Below are 20,071 nucleotides of genomic sequence, written 5' to 3' on the forward strand. Positions count from 1 at the left end.
AAGTATTCATTTTATATGATGTATTTTATTTTGTTTAAAAAATAAATCACTGACAAAGTCACCCATGCACACCCTCACAAAAGGGCTTTGGTCTATTTGATTAGATAAGTTATCGTACAGTAGCTAGTTGCCCAACCGTCATCTGTCTTGTACAGTACACTGTTTTGAGGCCAAGTTCACTCATGTGTCCAACACCTGGCTCAGAGACTGATGAAAGTGTGTGTAGAATTAATAACCATGTTATTTACATTTTTCATGGAAGTCGATAAAATAGTCGGCAGCCTACTTTGGTTATAGGCCAACATTTCTCTATTGGATCCACTGTTGCATATACATTAGGCTTATGTTGTCAAAAGTTTCCTCTATGCTTAATTAGTTGACTCGGTTTTAGATTTTAAACATACAGAGTACGCTTTCTTTTCCGCTAGCGACCAAGAACTGTACTCTTTATGGCAATCTGCTCTACTTCGGAGTGTACGGACTCGTCCAAAGAGTAGCATGGGTGTTTTACCCTCACAACAACATTGTGGGTGCTCAGAAATGATTAATTTGCTATTTTTTTGTCTGATATTACTGATATTTTGTATTGATACCAACAACATGAAACATGAGTATATAATGTGAACGTTCTCAAATATAATACTGACATCCCATTCTCAGATACACGAGTCCCCCCTACAGTCGAGTGGTGGACTCGTCCACTGACAGCAGACCAGAGCTGTGTGTGGTGTCAGGTCTCTCGCTCAATGATGAGGTTTCAAGTGCGCCTTTGAGATGTTATGGAGTCTGTAGAATATTCTTCAATTTATAACTTTTTCGTTTCCTTTTTATTAAAACAACATTCCAACTTTTAGAGTACAAGATCGACCTGTACGTGTAAGCATACCTTATTTAGTTGTTTTGTTTGCCTCTATAAGCTTCTGTGAGTTTTTTTTAATAGCGAAAATGTTGAAAGTTTTGTGAGGACACTCCTTCTTCAGACGGACTAAGGCTACAGCTGACAAATTGGGGAACATATCAGCTCTGTCGTTTTCTTAGAGGTAAGTTTGTCTTTTTTAAGCCTCTAATATATTTTTTCAACATATGCCGCTTTTTGTAACCCCTTATTTGCATGATAGCGGTCCATCGAAAAAAGCTCTTTATGGCACTAAACTAATGCATTTCAGACTAAATACTGGGTTCATGTCTCATATTAGCAGTATACGATGGTTTTCACAATGGCACGTGTGGTTGTTTCGTTTTGTCTAAGTTTGAAACATTTTGTATTATTTATTTTTTTAGTTCAGGTCACCATAAAAAAAATCCATTGATGTAAGCATGGGATGGTTTTAATGCCCAGGAAAGCTGACCTTGTGATGCTCAGTGACTCTATTTGACCCTGTGCATTTAATTGGATGCATTATACCACTAGGTTCCTCGATTAACCACAGAGTAAAATTAGTTACTATATACAATAAAACTGGGTGTATAATTATAGTTACACTGCTTATGATAGTTCTCCTGTGTTTGCAGAGCATCTTCTTTTCAGTGCCAGTCTGTAGATGGTCTAATAACAATAAGTTATTCTTCCAATTCAGTTGTCATTTGTATTTTTAATTTCCCCTCTGTTATGATCACCTTCTGGGTCACAGCATGATCTTCACAGCAGGAGTAAGAGGTCGATTCCCCACTTTTCCAATCAAGTCTCTACATGATGCCTTGCAATCATCTCAGTGGCATACCTGCCAGCCTGCCGTCAGCATCTGAACAAACCCGGAACCATTGTCAACATTACATTTCTATTTCCATCCCTAGTTTTCTTCTGGTGTGGTTCTGGTAAATAAATACCAGCAAAATGTGTCAAATTGTTTCTGAGAAAATCATTCCCTGCTCAGGACGATTGGAAATGTATTGGATGACCTCTTGACATCATTACATTTAGCGACAAGCTATTTCTGGGAAAAATACCCTGAATTCTCAGACAAGGGTACAAGCGGATTGTTTGTTTTCCTGTAATTTTACGGTCCGCTGGAGCAGCAGAAAAACTGGGTTTTCTGTTCTACTGATCTTTTGACACCTGTCAGGATGCATTTTAGTTAGGCCACATTGGGGAATAGAAGCCTTAATGAGCCTCACGCCAACACCAACACACACACACAAAGTTAATTGATCTTATGTTTTATGCATGATGGGTCAAAGATGAATACTGTACAACTGCATGCTGAATTGCACTGATGTGTACAAAATGTGTCCCACGCTTTCCAAGTAATGTTTTTTCTGGCTATTTGATCCGTGCACATGGCAACCTGGTTGCTTTGAATGGGGTGTAATGAAAGCTGTTATTTGGAAATGAATTAAGGGCAATAGTTGCACTGTATAGCTTTTCACACTGGTCTGTGAAAAAAATACATGTCGTGTGAGTGTGTGGAATCTGGTGGCGAGACACAACATTCACGTTTGCCAGAGTGGCAGTGTTGTAACGGGGGCTAGTTTAATGAGAGGAGGGAGGGTAAGAAAACAAGTTTGTGCAACCAAGGCTACTGGGAGTGAAATTGGAAACTAGAGCTTGTGTAGAAATCATCAAGGAATGTTTAGTCATTAGATGCAATATAAGTGTGTGACAGAATATTCCCGTTAGAGACATGGCAGAGAGAGAACGGACAAGGGTTAAACGTTCAGCGAGAAGAAAGTGCAACGTGGATCTGTGTAATAGAAACTGGCATTTAGGATAAACTGAGAAAATATGTTAAACTAGCAAATGCAAATGTATTCATCTGGACAGACAGCTTTAGTAAATGAAATATCATACTGAATTACTCGCAAGCTTGGCTGAACTGTACATTTAGGCTTTTTTTCCAAACAATGACTGACATTTCTATTTTCACCCTTAAAGGGATAGTTAACACAAAAATGCAATTGTTGTCATCATTTCACTCTGGTGTTCCAGTCCTGCATAACTTTCCTTCCTCTGTGGAAAACTTGTACTGAAGAATGTACTGGTAATTTCTTTCCATGCAGGTACAATGAATGGTGACTAGAGCGTTCAAACTTTAAAAAGGACTCATAAGGAGTATCATAAACGTATCATATAAGTGATTCAAATGACTAGTGTATTTTCTGAAGTCATGCAATAGCTTTGTGTGAGAAACTAATTCAATTTACTGTAAGGTATGAGATCATGCTTGCTTTAGTTCATGAAGTGAAAAAATGTAGTCTATTCCGCTCACAAAGCTATCATAGACTTCAGAAGACTAAACTATTTTTTATGATAGCCTACTTTAAGGATTCAGATCCCATTCTTTGTAATGGAATGAAAAATGACATCCTTTGGTGAAATTAAGTCATACAGGTTTGGAACAACATAAAAGTATTTGAATGATGTCAGATGTTCATTTTTGGCTGAACTATCCCTATAAGAAACATTAGCTCAGTCTTTCCAGTGTTAAAAATGCAGAAGTTCAATGTGGAAGTAAGCAGTTTTCTGTGAATGTGTGAGGCTTCCAATTCATTGGCCGCTATAGGGAAATAACGTGAAGAGTAATAAAGTGCAGGGAACAGTAAATATATTTACACTACAAACCAGTGTGTTTATAGTTAAAGGGATAGTTCACCCCAAAATTAAAATTCTGTCATCATTTACTCACCCTCAAGTTGTTCCAAACCTGTATGAGTTTCTTTGTTCTGCTGAACACAAAATAAGATATTTTGAAGAATGTTTGTAACCAAGCAGAGAGAGCAATAAGGGGGAAAATACTATGGTAGTGAATGGTTGCTCTCTCTGCTTGGTTCCCAACATTCTTCAAAATATCTTCTTTTGTGTTCAGCAGAGAGCAAAGAAACTCATAGAGGTTTGGAACAACTTGAGGGTGAGTAAATGATGACTGAATTTTCATTTTTGGATGAACTATCCCTTTAAGACAATACATAAAAATAATATGGTACAAATGGATATGGTTTTCCCAGTTTCCTTTGGGGTGTGTGAGTGCCACTTGTATGGTTCATAGAAAGACAGACACCAGTTGGGAAACCACCTGTAAAGCATTATGGTTTGTGACTGGAGTGGCAGAAGATGCTTGTGAATCATGAGGTACTGGAGCATACAGTAATACACCATCTGCTCTCCATCCGAGACGTGTCTCATTTTTCTCCGTTCTGATTCAATTGTTTGCCATGGGCTTTTCAAGCTTTTTGAAAAGTAGGGCTGTGTTCAACTGCTCACTCCTCTCATCGTGTCTTTCAATTTGGTTCCTCTTCACAGAGAATGAGTATGTGAGCCTGAATCTCAGCTCTATATATTGTGCCTCCTGTGATGTTGTTATTTCTGCTGGATCCGGGCCTATAGGGACCCTTCTTTTTTCAGATATTTTCCATTTGACAGCAGCATGAGCTTACATTTTTTCCTTCAGAATGGAAAGTTCTGGGTTTCTTGTGGCTTGGTGAGTGTCTGAGGGAAAAGAGGGAGGGAGCAGCAAGCTACGCCCATGTTTATGTCTGTCTGCCTGCGTGCTGCCAGGCCAGTAGCTTCACCCATGTGACTCCAGCCAAGGGAGGAGCCACCGTTATGATGGCCCTGACAAACTAAGCAAATGGAGCAAAGTCTAAGTATCTATGAAATGTATTTCTATTAGGGAAAATGGTAGATTAGCACCTCCCTGAGAAAATGTAGCTTTAACTGAAATAAATTGTGCAGATAGAAATAGATATTTATGGTATTTTGGAAAATCAAAGGTTTATAGGTCATACCATCTCAGTAACCCATGAGGTTTTATTTAGCAGAAAACAAATCACAGTGTTGGTCTGTGGATGCAGCACGAGATAGATGGAAGAAGGTATTTTAGTCACAGGAACACCAATTTATATTTATAATGAGCCATGATCTCACTTACCACCCTGCAGTCTTGAAACCAAGAGCTTGTTGGCTAAAATAGGACATCCTGCTTCCCTGGAAAGAAATATGCCCGCATGAAGATGTATTTTTGCAAACAAAAACATGCACTTGTTTATGGTCTCCTGCACCAGAAGCTTACTCAGGTCTGATAGTGGCTCGCTGACTTGTATCTTTTGACTTACAGTATAAGATCTTTTTCTAGTTTAAAACATGTTGCAAGTTCTTGGAAATTTACTTTTTGTATTCATGTGGGTTTGAAAAACGTTTTTTTAAATGTCATATAATGTAACCCTCAGAAACATAACATCTTATATTGATTTACAGCATGAATTATTAATAAATATACTTTTTCAATGTTGGATTACATGACAATTTACAACCCTTTCTAACTTTTCCTTATAAAAAAATTATCTGTAACTATTTTAGGGGTTCATTTCTTGCTATTAAATAGTTGCTTATTAGCATGCATATTACTAGGATATTGGCTGTTTATTAGTACTTTTAAAGCAGATATTATTACCTTATTCTGCATGACCTTATTCTACATTCCTTAATCCTACCCAATACTTAAACTTAAACGCTACAAAAACTACCTTACTAAATATTAATAAGCATAAAGGAGTTTATTGAGTCAAAAGTCAATAGTGAATAGTTAATAGTGAATATGTGTTCCCCATACTAAAGTTTTACCAAATTATCAGATATTTTAAAAGCCCAATGACTTCAAGAGTCGCAAGGGTCTGCAATGTGCTATGATATCATTTTTTGTTTTGTTTGATTATAATTTTTTTGCATGTTTGTTGAAACACATGACGTTTTTGGCCATGAATTGATTTGGAAGTTGTTTTGTTAAAATATTTTTTCTAAGATTAAGGATTATCAAGTTTTTCTTTTGAAGAATTGTATGCTTTCAATGAGGCTTTCTTTCTTGATTATGATATCAGGACAGTTGTATCACCCTGACATTTATGGGTGAAATTAACATGTAATTTTGAATAAATTAACATTGTTGGGTGAATATAAAAAATGGGTGTGACCCTATAGTACACTATAAACAAGCAAGATTCAGAAATATGAAAAGAAAAACCAAAGAATGGAGGAAGAGTCTGTAGTAGAAAGAGTGGATTGTAGTGAGTGCATATGGCCATGTAGCTTATATAACCTATCGTTAAATTTCACTCCCTGCCACCTCACCGTTTATATGGTCTTTATATGATTTGTTTAAATAGAACGAGCAGTGCCTCACACTCTGCCCCCTCTTAGCGCCGCCAGCACAAGCTCATGTACAGTAAGAGACACCGACCGTTCCAAATTACCCACACACATGCAAAAAAAACCTCTTCTTCATCTCCCTGGTAACCCACGGCCTCATGATTGTTGCTAAGGTGGTCTGGTGACAGTAATGCCCTCATATGAGCCTCGCTGAATGCTGCTCAGTGTCCTCCCCCCTTTACCCCACCTGCTCCCCCACTGTGAAGTCAATAAATTCTCACCTTAACAAGGTATTAAATAGTTTCCATGGATACCAGGATCCACTCCTTCAATTTGGAAGGCTAACACGTTTTCCATTATTCTGAAACATACATCTGGCAGAGGAAATGTGAATCTCTTTATTACGGCTTGTGTATAAAGCATAAAGGAGGCCAATTTGGGTTTAAAAATATCTAAGTAGCTACTTTATTTCTTTGTGTTTGTGCTGACAGGGTCTGGGAACTGTCTGCGCTAGAGTTTCATCATGGGTAAACAGAACAGCAAGTTGCGACCAGAGGTCCTCAACGACTTGCGGGAGAACACAGAGTTTACGGACCACGAGCTGCAGGAGTGGTACCGCGGCTTCCTGAAGGACTGTCCGTCTGGCCACCTAACAGTAGAGGAATTCAAGAAGATCTACGCCAATTTCTTTCCCTACGGTGACGCTTCGAAGTTCGCAGAGCACGTCTTCCGCACCTTCGACACCAACGGCGACGCCACAATCGACTTCCGGGAGTTCATAATCGCCCTGAGCGTGACCTCGCGCGGAGGCCTGGAGCAGAAGCTCCGCTGGGCCTTCAGCATGTACGATCTGGATGGCAACGGATACATCAGCCGAGCTGAAATGCTGGAGATCGTACAGGTGAGCTTTTTGAACTTTTTACTACTTTTGGTTTCATTTGCATTAATGTATTTTAGCTGACAAGCCATTGTTTTTAGAGCAGCTTGTTCCATATCAATATTGGCTCAGTCTAATGTTTGGTGATACAGACCTCCTGAATAAACAGATCTCCTCAGTCAAGTGTTCCACAGGCCATATGGTCTTGCCACAAATGGTGACCAAACACAAAGGCTTTGTTCGATACTTCAAAGGGACTGTTGACTCTCGATGTTAATAACATAGATGCCTCTTTTACACCTGCAACAGAGGGCATGCTATAAAACAATATCTGAAAGTGACATTAAATGTATCTGCCAGAGAAACAGGCTCGTGATCCTTTGCACTGATATGAAGTGTTGATAGAAGCTGTGACAGTGACAGCTGCTTTATGCAACTTTTGACTATCAGTTCAGATGTAGCAATATAAAGACAGTCTTAAACTGAAACCTTTGCATGTGACAGCAAACTACCATATGTTTGACACACAGTTACATTCATCTTCACAGGCAATTTATAAAATGGTGTCATCTGTGATGAAGATGCCCGAGGATGAGTCGACGCCAGAGAAACGCACAGATAAGATATTCCGACAGATGGACACGGACAACGATGGTACGCCTCCTGAGATCCGTCTCCCACTCACTGATAAATAAGTTGAACCACACAAAATGTCAGAAACTGCACTGCAAAACAGTGATATGTTGTCTTTGTTTTACAGTAAAAACATTTAAATCAAGATTTAAAGTTAAAAAAAGTCGTTTTCCTAATCAAAGTCTTACCCAACTGCCAAATTGTTTTTTTCTTGAGCCAAATGTATTGTTTTTTACGTCTTATGTAACTTTGCTTTCCAAGTAAAAGCAAAAATACTAATTAAGAAAATCTTTCACAGTGTCCATGACAACCACGGACACACAAACGAACCATTAAGCCATATTTAGGATTATTTTATGTTCCAGGATGTTTGATCACTGCTAAAATGGTACTCTTTTTTTTCTTTCTCAAATCTATAGGCAGACTGTCACTGGAGGAATTCATCAAAGGTGCCAAGAGCGACCCCTCTATTGTCAGACTACTGCAGTCCGACCAAAGCACCTCTCGACAGTTATAAATACAGGTCTTAAAAGCAGCTGACGGGCAGCCACTCGCATGCACACTGAAAAGATTATTAGAAAGGTAGTTGTTGCCGTTATCAATGATACATTTCTACATCTTTACTACTTACAAAGTTTCCTTGTTCATGGGTGGTTACCTGTTTCATCAGTATTCCAGCTGGTTTTTATTCAACGTAATTCTGTTTGGATTGGCATTGCTGAGTTGTCAATGTCTGGGCTGGGTCAGAATTCAAAGGACTCCTTGAAATCAATTGTCAAAATTCACTTTTAACAGATATTCACATTTTAAAACGTACTCTTCTGATGATTGGTTGTATTACACAGATTTTTGTCAAATCAAATTTTTGTTACAAGCGATGACTAAAAAATATTTATATTTTCAATGGTTTGCATTCCACTCAAAGTGCACTCCACGTGCAAATTCCCAGAATGGCTACATAAAGTTCTGCATGTAAATATTCAATATCTTTTGCATTCAATCAAGCTCAAATATCTCCAGAGCACTATTTACATTGCCTTGACACATTCCTAAACTTGATCATCTTAGTATTTGTGCTAGGTGTTTTTTGGTTGGATGTTGGATTTTATACATCAGGTAGTCTTGCTGCATTCGGAGCAGTCTGCTGTCCAGCCAATTATGATCGACTTTGTTAACTGTATTTTAGTATGTAACAGAACATGCCAACAGTTTGGGGTCAGTAAGTTTTATTTATTTTTGAAAGAAAATACTTTTATTCTGCAAGGATGCTGATTCTACATTGTTACAAAAGATTTCGGTAACACTGTACAATACGGTTGCATTAGTTAACATTAGTTAATGCATTAGTTAACATGAACTAACCATGAACAACACATCTGTTCAGCATTAGTTAATCTTTGTTAACGTTAGTTAGTAAAAATACAGCTGTTCATGGTTTGTTAATGTTAGTTCACAGTGCATTAACTAATGTTGACAAGATTTTAATAATGCATTAGTAAATGTTGAAGTTAACATTAACACAGATAAATAAATGCTTTATTAATGCAAATCATTATTAGTTCATGTAAACTAATGTAGTTAACTAATGTTAACTAACGAACCTTATTGTAAAGTGTTACCAAGATTTAAAATAAATGTTATTTCTATTCATCTTATAATCCCCCCCAAAAAATATTAAAGGGATAGTTCACCCAAAAATGAAAATTAGCCCATGATTTACTCACGCTCAAGTCATCCTAGGTGTATATGACATTCTTCTTTCCGACGAATACAATCAGAGATACATAAAAAAATGTCCTGGCTCTTCCAAGCATTATAATGGCAGTGAATGGAAGTTTGTGTATGTATGACGTAGGATGTAGGAGTATCGCAAGCTTTGACGCCTCTCGTGGTTCAAACAAATAGGGCTGGGCAACAAACTCATTTCTCTTTAAAAATTCTCGTTTTAGACTTCTAATTCAAGACCGGTGTTTTGTTTTGCTCTATCCTCTGTGCTTCCGCGTTCATCAATACGTTGTGCGTCAAGTCAAGGGTTACTCCGTAAATCAATGCGTATGGCCATCTGTCGGAAGCTAGTTATTTTAGTTGATAAAGTTTTAAATTTGGATATTTTTCTCACACAAACCCATCGATTCACTTCAGAAGGCCTTTATTAACCCCTCAGAGCTGTGTTGATATCTTTTATGATGGATAGATGCACTTTTATGGACTTCAAAACAGAAACAGCCATTCACTGCCATTATAAATCTTGGAAGAGCCAGGACATTTTTTTTATATAACTCTGATTGTATTCGTCTGAAAGAAGGATGTCATATACACCTAGGATGACTTGAGGGTGAGTAAATCATGGGCTACTTTCAAGCGGCAACCTCCCGCAGTTTCTCTTGAAGCCAATACAGAAGTGACTTAAACTGCAATTCATCGACTGGCCACTAGGGACAGGCTCCAGAAGGGAGCAGAATCTCATTGAGCATGCCCAACTTTAAAGCAGAAAAAAAAACATTGTTTACAGCCTGGTACAAATTGTGGTTTTGGTCTATACAGCTAATTTTGCCCTTCATGACAACTGTGAGGGGGGTGAATATTTTTATAACTCATTCGTTTACATTATATAAAGCTTTAAAGTCCTGCATAATTAAGGGAGTGACAGGAGGATAGCCATTTATCTGCTGTCTGTTAGTCATCATGTCACCTCAGCTCCGCCCACGTCCCGCCTCTTTGCCCATTTTCTATTATCCGGGAGTGACGCGCTGACAAGATGGCAACGGCCAGCTCGTCCCTACTTTGCGCTTCAAAACGGCTCTTCAGAATCCTATAGGTGACGTCACGGACACTACGTCCATATTTTTTTACAGTCTATGGCTAATTGTCAGTTTTGGGTGAACTATCCCTTTAAGCAGTGAGTAATTGCTGCTGAAACTTCAGCTTTGCCATCACAAGGATACATTACATTTTAAAATATATTAAAATAGAAAAGTTATTTTAAATAGTTTTAATGTATTTTTGATAAAATAAATGCGTCCTTGGTGAGCAGAAGAGATTTCTTTCAAAAACATAAAAAAAAATTCTTACTGAAACCAAACTTTTGAACACTAATGAATAGCCACTGTTGACTGCTGGGGTTGTATTTGGATCTCAAATGTAGCATTCAAATTGCAAATCTATACAAGTATGCTAGAACAAATTATTCAGAAACGTGCAATTGAATTATGCATTAGTTTTGGTTTAAATTCCAACAAGACTTTTGACAACCGTTTCTGCCCTTAAGGTAAAAAAAACCAAACAAAACCAGCAGCCATCAGCCTTTAGGCTACTCATTAATATTTGAACGCTGTTGTCCGTTCGGACATATGGCGCAGATAGAATGGCAGACAGGTGGTTAGTTTCTATTTTTCCTATTTGTCACCAGTCCAGTGTCAACATGAACAGCACAGATGCTGTTGGATAAGTAGTTCCATGGAATGTAACAGTAATGTCTTCAAGTTCCTGTTAATGGAAACATTGGATAATGCTCTTAACTTGCTCTTTCGCATGTGTGGTATTTCATTGCTCCTTTAGTATTTTTTTCTCTGTAAAATGATTGTTGAAGTGAAATGCCAAAACTAATATTTGTACTGAATATATATATATTAGCTTTATGAGTCATTTCTAATTTTGTATAGTGTTACTTGTGATGATGGTTGTACACTGCAGCTGGGATTGGGATGTCCAGACATATTTTTGTCAAGCCAAAGCATCAGTGTGAATCTGAATGCTGCATCTTTACGACTGAATAGTGAATTTGTCTGCATGAATTCTCAATAAACCACTGATTCATAGGCCACTGGTGTCTATCAGAGTAACTTGTGTGACGAGTCAATTTATTTTTGTTTTATTTTCATAACAAAAACATTTTTTCTTTCAAAACAAAGCAGTGTAAGAAAAATCTACACGACGCCCACATTACACCCGGTCAAGCACATTAGACAAATGGGCAACTGGGATACAGGTTGGCGGACATACTTTTCAGTAACACAATTTAAAAACAAATAACCAAAAAAAAAAACAAGAAAGTCACATGAGAGGGAGAAAATTGAAACAAATGTTAGGCTTCTTACAAGTCCTGTGAAATGAGCTGCTGAAATCACAGAAAGGGTGATATAAATAACCATTGGCTCATCTCATTACCAGAAAGACCAGTACCATCGGATTAGATCTCGTAGCTGAAACAGATATTAGAAAGAGTGCTATGAAGAGCCTCTGTGTGACATCTGCTTACTGGAAACAAGTGATTGATAAATCAGTCACATTCTGCTTCATCAAGCTGATTGAAAGATCCAATCAGTCACAAAATCAAAAAGTGAAAAAGGAACTTGAGGCAGAGCGTAGCTCAATTATGATGTACATACTGAAAAGCCTTGTTTTTAAACTAACAGGGGGATGTTTTCTTTTAAAAAGCTGCACAACCATTTGCTTTATGTCTATGTTTTCAGAGTCTTAAGGAAGTTCATATCCCAACCGTCCCCTCATCCATGGGAGAGAAGACATGGGCATCATTTGGGTCTAGAGTGAGCTCTAGAGTGGTTTAGACCAGGCTCATAACTCATCCTTCTCCAGATCATCAAGATCCACGTCGCTCAGGTCAATGTCATCCTCCATGGGCAACTGAGGAAAGGCCAAAAAAGGGGGTTGAGAACAGGAAAGGACGACATCCATTCACTCTCACCATGTTCTCTCTACTCACCACTCCATCTTTCCCATCCCAAGGCTCCACAGTGTTGATCTTAGGCAAAGCTCCGCCTCCCACTGTAGCAGTGGAGCCACGGCCAACAGAGAGTTCCCTGCATAAATAAAGACATTAATAGTTTAACAATATAAAACAGGCTGACAGTTAGAAGGGCCATTATAAACAACACCTCAAATTTACTGCATGCTAACAGTCTCTGTGACGTAACTTTCCCAGTAACAAACTCCAGCCTTCTGTTACCTGAGGAATTCGTGGATGCCTGTTTCACTGAATGAGCCTTTAAGCAGAGCGAACTTCATCTTGCGAGCATTAATGGCTGCCATGGCAGGATAGCCAAATCCACCGATCCCAAGAGAGGACTCCAGCTCCATCTGTGCCCCTGCTTCAGTCCACAACCAACTGTAGAGAGATGAAAGAGTGTCATGTGTGTGATTGCATCCCCGCTCTCAATTCCCTAAAGTCTCGTCTCTGGCACACAAGCAGCGACATGTACTGATGTGTTATTTATGGGCAGGCTGATCTCAACTTGTACTCTAGATGATGCTGAAAATACTGACCCCCACATCTTCTTCTTGTATTTCTCTGCCATCATCTTCATCACTTCCAGGTAAGAGTTTCTTCCTGATGCACCTGCAAATATAGAGAAAATCAAATTAACAGTAGCCGCGTTTCCATTACCCTTCAAATTGCACAAATTGAAAATGCGACTTGACAATACGCCCAATGGAAACACGTCAATTTCGCAAAAACTCCTATATAAATCGCAAAAACGTTTTTACGCTCGCATGAGGTGGTTTTTCAGGCAACTCGAAAAGGAAATTTTTGCAAAAACTGCAAAGGCCACGGAAACAGGCCAGTTACGCACGTCAATCCATTCAAGACGATCTTGGCTTGCATCTTATTTATTAAATATACAGGCAATTAGTTGTTGAAACATCGATCAAAATTAAAATATAATTTATACAAAAGGAAATCAATTTTAAATAAAGACTTTCTAGAAAATAAAACTCAATGAAGTGGTCAAAATCATCCATGTCTCCAGACATATTGCGAATCTTATGCTGTAGCATATCTTACTCATGCTGCTCACTTTTCATAATCAACATATGAAATAAATATAATATTATAGGCTAATATTTAAATATAGCCCTTTTAGTTTCATAGTTAGGCTGTGTTTTCTTTAACCCATGGGCATGGCCGACGAAGGCGTCTGCGCCTTCTGATGGATTTTTTCCCTTTATGACAGCGGAAACAACTCACAATAGCCTTCTGTCATTTTTAGCTATACAGATAAGTGAAAGACATAATTATAAACTACAGTGGGGCAAAAAAGTATTTAATCAGCCACCAATTGTGCAAGTTCTCCCACTTAAAAAGTAACCTGTAATTTTCATCATAGGTACACTTCAACTATGAGACAGAATGAGAAAAAAAAAATTCCAGATAAATCACATTGTCTGATTTTTAAAGAATTTATATGCAAATTATGGTGGTAAGTCTTAAGGGGTAAAAAAAAAAACCTTTGAGTTACCACCATGCAAATTCAAACATTTTGCTCTTCTCTATAGGTGGCAGCAATGCGTCACAATAACCTGGCGTGCGTGCAAAAGTCGATCATTCTTTACAGATGGCGCTGTATTTTTGGACAGTTCTTTATTAAACTCATAAAAGACAATAGAATTACAAGAATACTGGATTCTAAACAGACCTTGAAGCATATCTGAGTGAGAAACACCCACAAACACCTCAAACGTGGCCGCTCAAGTTTAAGGGGCTTTCCTTGCCATTATGCTTGGATAACACACCTACGCCACATAACGGCGGCTAATGGAAACACTGTCATGTCGCAATTGTTTTTAATCGACATTTAGAAAATATCAAACGTTTTGCACAAATCTGTATTGGAAACGTGGCTAGTGTGGTGTTGCGTGTTATTGCTTACTAAAACTATTACAAATTGGTGGTTAATTTAAATAAATAAATTGATGAACAAATGAAAATTAGAAACATTGCCTTGGCAAGTAACTGAAATAAAACAAGTTCAAGTATTAAAATGACTAAAACTGGAATAAAAAAAAATTATAAAAAAAAAAAACTATAAATAGAAATTAAAACTAATAAAGACGAAAAAGAATATTTACTAAAATAACCCTATATATTAACCATGTCTTACACAGTTAGTTGAAAGTGAAGATCATTTATAAATGAGCACTGCAGTTAAAAATAAATATTTAAAAATAATTATTTTCAGGTTATGACTGGTATCTGATAAATGATGGATATTACAGTTCTATACCATTTTTGTGAGAGAAAAAAAATCTATTTAAATGCAACAAGTGAATTGAAGCACAGCATTTTAATGTACAGATTATTTTTTTTCCCTAAAGATTACATTTAACATTTATTAAAGTCATTAACTAAGTGAACATTTGATGACAGCAAATGTAATCTAAATGTAATAGGAAATAACCATGCACTATTAAAAAAAAAAAAAAACCTTTATTATCCAATAACCTATAACCAATATATTGTGCATCCCTAGTGACATTCCTGTTTAAGAGGCTTGTCATTTTCACCTTTTTATTAAAAGCAATAGTTTTGATGAAATGCTTTGATGTGTTTAAGGTTGATGTTGTATCGTACCTGTGTCTAGAATGTGAGGCAACACAGCTATCATACACAGCTGATAGTCCTCGCAGGTCTTCTTCAAAACGTCTTCACTCAAAATCTAAAGAAAATTTAAAAGAAAACACATGAATATAAACCAAACTATACCTATTATTTCTTTACTAAATATTTATAGAAATAAATGTTAACACTTTACATGTAACAAGGACACTGTAAAATAGTTACAAGTAATAACTATAAATTATGCACAATTGCATGCAACTAACCCTAAACCAATGTAGTAACCCTTACATGTAGTTAATTCATATTTAAATGTATAATTACAGTGTAATAAGGACAGCTTAAAATTAAGTGCAAACAAATAATAAACATTAGTTACACCATAATCTACAATATAATTAAAAATAGAAATGAAAACACTCACTTCTTGAAGCTCTGGAGGAGGAATGTTATCAGAGAAAAGGTCAACGGCACGAGCAACAATGTCAGATCGGGTACGTCCCCCCTGATAGTCCTCTGGCTCCTCTCCTTTACGAAAGACCTTGATAGTGGGGAATCCTCGAATCTGCCAATAATGACAGGTGAAAAAACACTGTTAGTGAACCCAATGACCCGAGGAGAATTCTCTTTTTTGATGATATAACTGACATCTGAAAATAAATTAGGGTCAATATAAGATGGTAGCACTTAATTTACAGTCCTGTTTCTGCATGTACATACTATGTGCTTATTATAATTTTTTACAATAACTGGGTAATAACTAGGTACCAACCCTGAACCTACCCCTAAACCTAACCTTAATCAATGTATTTACCGTATATTAACCAGTAGTTTCAAGTGCATGTACTGTAAAATAAAGTGCAACTGAATTGTTTATATTGTAAAAAAAACATCAAATAAGTACCCCATAGCGGCTTGCCAAGCCCTGGTGAACAGTAGCATCCACAGCACCCAGTTTCACTTTACCCTTCGTCTTCTCTTTGACTTCTGTGGCAGCTGCTGTCCATTCCGGCTCAAGACTGGAAACATTAAAGAAAAAGTCAACACGGGAAAGCCCAGTCGGCAGAGGGATTTCATTGTGTCTTTGAATCCTTGTAAATAATTGAACATGGATTCAGCTCTTCAATAATGCATGGCACAGGTACTATTTCAGAGAAATGACAGACAGACAGGTCTTATGATGCATGCGAGACATGGAGAAAGCCACATACTTTTTGCAGTGTCCACACCAGGGGGCGAAGAACTCCACCAACCAGACATCCTCGCCCTCCAGCACGGTACGGTCAAAGTTATCATCAGTCAGCTCCACCACATCCTTCTTATTGCCAGCACCACCTCCACTCTGATCACAAAATCAACGAGGAGTCAATCAATGCTAGGCAAACATAGCAATATAAAATCTTCATGCTGAGCTTTAATACCTGTCTGCTGTAGGCTGAGCCTCCAGTCTTTCCACCAAGTCTGTCTTTGACCAGGGAGCGAAGAGCATTCAGAGCCGAGTCTACAATGGCCTGACTGCTACGGCCACCTAGGACAGAGAGAGAATTAACTCTACTTAGAGAGGAGCAACAGACTTTCATATGGCCATAAAACATTTTCTTTACATGCATGCCAAGATGTTTTATGAAAATGCAGAACTGAACCTTGGTAATCCTCTGGTTTTTGTTTGTTGGCTCCGAAGATCTTGATAGTTGGGAAGCCTCGGACGCCGTACTGGCCTCCCAGGGAGTTGTGTTGGTCTGCATCCACAGCACCCACCTTCACAATGCCCTGTACCAAAACACAAATGTTATCAATGATAAATGTTATATCCATTTCACTGATTTATCCAATTTACAACTGTGGTGAAACAGGATGCTGGTTACTTCCAAATTTTAAGATACAAAATTTAATGATTCAGGTTTCGATTTATGTTCCATTCAACAAGTATGGTTCCTTAACAACACAGTTCTTTTAAGGGAGCACCAAATAATTAATCCTAAATACTAAAACACAAACATTCAAAGTTTTGGGCTCAGTAAGATTTTTTGAAAGTCTCTCATGCTCACCAAGACTGCATTTATTTGATTAAAAAAATATATATGTAAAAATGTAATTTATTTCCATATGTTAATTTGCTACTCAAGGAACATTGTTATTATTATAGTCATCAATGCTGAAAACAGTGCTGCTTAAAAAGGCCCCAATATACTTCAAGAGTAATTGAAGAACTGATGTGACGTCATTCCGAACAAAATCAGGCCGAAACGAAATTCGTTTTGGAAGTTTAAAACAGCTTGCTCCGGCTGCTAAACACCTCCGTACTACCATTGGTCCCTGATGATTACATAACAGGTAGGGGTGCACAGACTTTCGCCTTCTTTCACGTGAAAATCTTTACTGGTATATTTCGGTCGTGGTCAGTAGAAACTTCTAATGTTGTACTTCGTTGAACTTCAGACGAAACGAGACACTGACACTGTTTTTCATGCTTAAAGGGTTAGTTCACCCAAAAATGATAATTCTGTCATTAATTACTCACCCTCATGTCGTTCGACACCCGTAAGACCTCCGTTCATATTCGGAACACAAATTAAGATATTTTTGTTGAAAGCTGATGGCTGAGAAAGGCTTCAGACAGGCCTCCATTGGCATTCAGTACATTCACACTTCCAAGATCCATAAAAGGCACTTAAAACGTCGTTACAAAGTCCATCTCACCACAGTGACTACAATAATTTTATGATGCGACGACAATAGTTTTTGTGCGCAAAAAAAAAAAAATCAAAATAACACCTTTATCCAACTTGTTCTTGTCTTCCGTGTATGCCTCCACGACGCATGCGCGAGAATGACGCAGATCCGGCGTTCGGACATATGACCCAGAAGCGATTTGTTTACAAGCAGAGGAAGACGCGCGTGTCTAAGCTGTTGAATTCTACATTGATCGTGCTTTAGGTCTCGGCGTAGTTCTCAAAATCGGGCTAAAGTGTGCATTTCATGGATTCCCGAACGCCGGCGCTACGTCATATTCTCGCGCATGCATCGTGGAGGCACACACGGAAGACAAGAACAAGTTGGATAAAGGTGTTATTTAGATTTTTTTTTGCGAACAAAAACTATTGTCGTCGCATCGTAAAATTATTGTAGAGTCACTGTGGTGAGATGGACTTTGTAACGACGTTTTAAGTGCCTTTCATGGATCTTGGAAGTGTGAATGTACTGAATGCCAATGGAGGCCTATCTGAAGCCTTTCTCAGCCATCAGCTTTCAACAAAAATATCTTCATTTGTGTTCCGAATATGAACGGAGGTCTTACGGGTGTCGAACGACATGAGGGTGAGTAATTAATGACAGAATTTTCATTTTTGGCTGTACTAACCCTTTAATATGGTAAAGCTGCTTGATTTAAAGCTATCTATTGTATAAAATATCATAAACGTGACATGACTTTACTAGAGTGCCGTAGAGCTCATGCAAACAACCACATTGCTATGATCAGATGCTTTTATTAAAACGCTGGCGGTTTTCAAAATTTTGTTTAAATTTGTTACTGAGAGGAAAACCCGCTGCACATATTACATATTCATCTAAATACCGCTCTCAGCAGAGTGGACGGTGTCAGATGTTCAATAACAGTATATCGTTGGTCACGTATTTTGAACTTCATTTAACCCAAAACCAAGAACGAAAAAGAAGTTCGCCATAAGTATATTGGGGCCATAATTTCCGTAGAAACAGTGATACATTTTTTTCAGGATTCTTTGATGAATGTAATATATATATATATATATATATAATTTTTATTTATTTATATTTTTTATATACATTTCTGTGCCAGTAAATTGAAGCTGTTCTGAAGAAGCCCCAGTTCTTGCTTGTCAAGCATAACAGAAATGGATGAAGCAGCGTAATTACGATGCAATCTTAAATTCAGAATTTACCTTTAAAGCTGAGGCTGCTTTCTTCCATTCAGGAGCCAAGCTCTTGCAGTGACCACACCTTAAAAAATAAATAAATTTCAAGTATTGCACATAAACATCTAAACACAATCATGAAACTTATAGCTACACAGGTGTAATAATGATGCTCATGATTGTATTAAGCATCATATGTAAACTAAGACTAATGAGATGTAAACCATAATGCAAATGAAATGCCTAAAGAAAGTAGCTATGACTCATACTTTCAATGACATACAAGAAAGCAACAGATTGGGCAGATTCAGCACCAGCATTTCAGACAGTAACCTGATCTGTAACTACAGATATAGAGATCTCTATGAGTGACACAATATCCGGGTCCCACCACACTCCAACTTACCAGGGGGCATAAAACTCGATCAGCCAGAGACTGTCACTCTGCATGACTTCCCTGTTAAAGTTGGAGGGGTTAAGTTCAACCACATCATCACCGGCAGAGTAGAGACCGTGGACAGAGAGTACAGTCAGGGAACACACCAACACACCTGAGAAGATAAAGGAGGAGCATCAATGCTGGAGTACAGCAGGTGATCTCATCAGCTCTATTAAAAAAAATAAAAAAACACCGAACATGACTTTCTACTACAAGATTCTAGGCACACACACAGGAGATAATTGCAAAATCTCAACATGAAGAAATAGTGCATTTAATTATTATCCTCCAATATGAAGATAGGCCCAACCACCATTACACACTGTACACTAACTATAATATACTATAGTGTGTTACACACTTACATGTACGGATTTAACGTAAACAAAATCTTCCTAAAACTCTTCAGTTGGTTTATAGAATTGTTTATCCTTTCCCCTTTTGATATATTAACCTCCAAACTAATTCTCCAAGCTATCTAAAGTTATGCTCTCCTCACCTCTCAGCTTGCATGGAACGAATTTGAGTCGATAAAACGCGTCTCTACAGCTGAGTTCATGCCTTTATGTCAACAATATATATTCTTTTTATACATATATATATATAACTCACCCAAGAGCGCTCGCATGGTTGTTCTTTGTGCCTAGTCAATATCTTGTTCAAGGTTTCTTCAGGCTGTGTAGTGCTGTGTGCGCCCGCCGAGTCAACTCTCTCCACCTCACTCACTGCATCACACAACCGGTCTCCAACCAGCAGCGTAACAACACAACACAGTCGTACCGTGGCCCGCGCT

At 37.9% G+C, this 20,071-nt stretch overlaps 2 protein-coding genes across 5 annotated transcripts; one reads left to right on the top strand and one right to left on the bottom strand.

The window, feature by feature from the left end:
- Positions 1-706: 706 nt before the first annotated feature.
- On the top strand, positions 707-11,429 carry hpcal1 (hippocalcin-like 1). 3 transcript variants are annotated; one of them, XR_013817686.1, is made up of 5 exons: positions 737-1,040; positions 6,571-6,980; positions 7,505-7,610; positions 8,009-8,913; positions 10,463-11,429. XR_013817686.1 is itself a non-coding variant. In XM_079831872.1 (4 exons), exons 2-4 carry the CDS (start codon positions 6,603-6,605, stop codon positions 8,104-8,106), a joined length of 582 nt encoding a protein of 193 aa, XP_079687998.1. In that variant the 5' UTR covers positions 707-1,040; positions 6,571-6,602; the 3' UTR covers positions 8,107-10,637. The 3 variants fall into 3 exon arrangements, 1 of the variants encoding a protein (XP_079687998.1); XR_013817687.1 differs by lacking the exon at positions 10,463-11,429 and adding an exon at positions 9,203-9,282 and having other exon boundaries at positions 8,009-8,870; XM_079831872.1 differs by having other exon boundaries at positions 707-1,040; positions 8,009-10,637.
- Positions 11,404-20,071, bottom strand: pdia6 (protein disulfide isomerase family A, member 6). Of its 2 annotated transcripts, none has more exons than XM_079831870.1 (13): positions 19,891-20,071; positions 19,246-19,390; positions 18,867-18,924; positions 16,587-16,713; positions 16,365-16,471; positions 16,155-16,285; positions 15,848-15,962; positions 15,368-15,508; positions 14,959-15,043; positions 12,873-12,945; positions 12,556-12,714; positions 12,313-12,409; positions 11,404-12,233 (listed from the first exon to the last, which is right to left on the bottom strand). In XM_079831870.1, exons 1-13 carry the CDS (start codon positions 19,904-19,906, stop codon positions 12,165-12,167), a joined length of 1,323 nt encoding a protein of 440 aa, XP_079687996.1. In that variant the 5' UTR covers positions 19,907-20,071; the 3' UTR covers positions 11,404-12,164. The 2 variants fall into 2 exon arrangements, with proteins under 2 accessions (XP_079687996.1, XP_079687997.1); XM_079831871.1 differs by having other exon boundaries at positions 11,411-12,233; positions 19,246-19,447; positions 19,891-20,024.

Source organism: Gobio gobio, assembly GCF_949357685.1.
Source record: "Gobio gobio genome assembly, chromosome: 12".
NCBI classification, from domain to species: Eukaryota; Metazoa; Chordata; class Actinopteri; order Cypriniformes; family Gobionidae; genus Gobio; species Gobio gobio.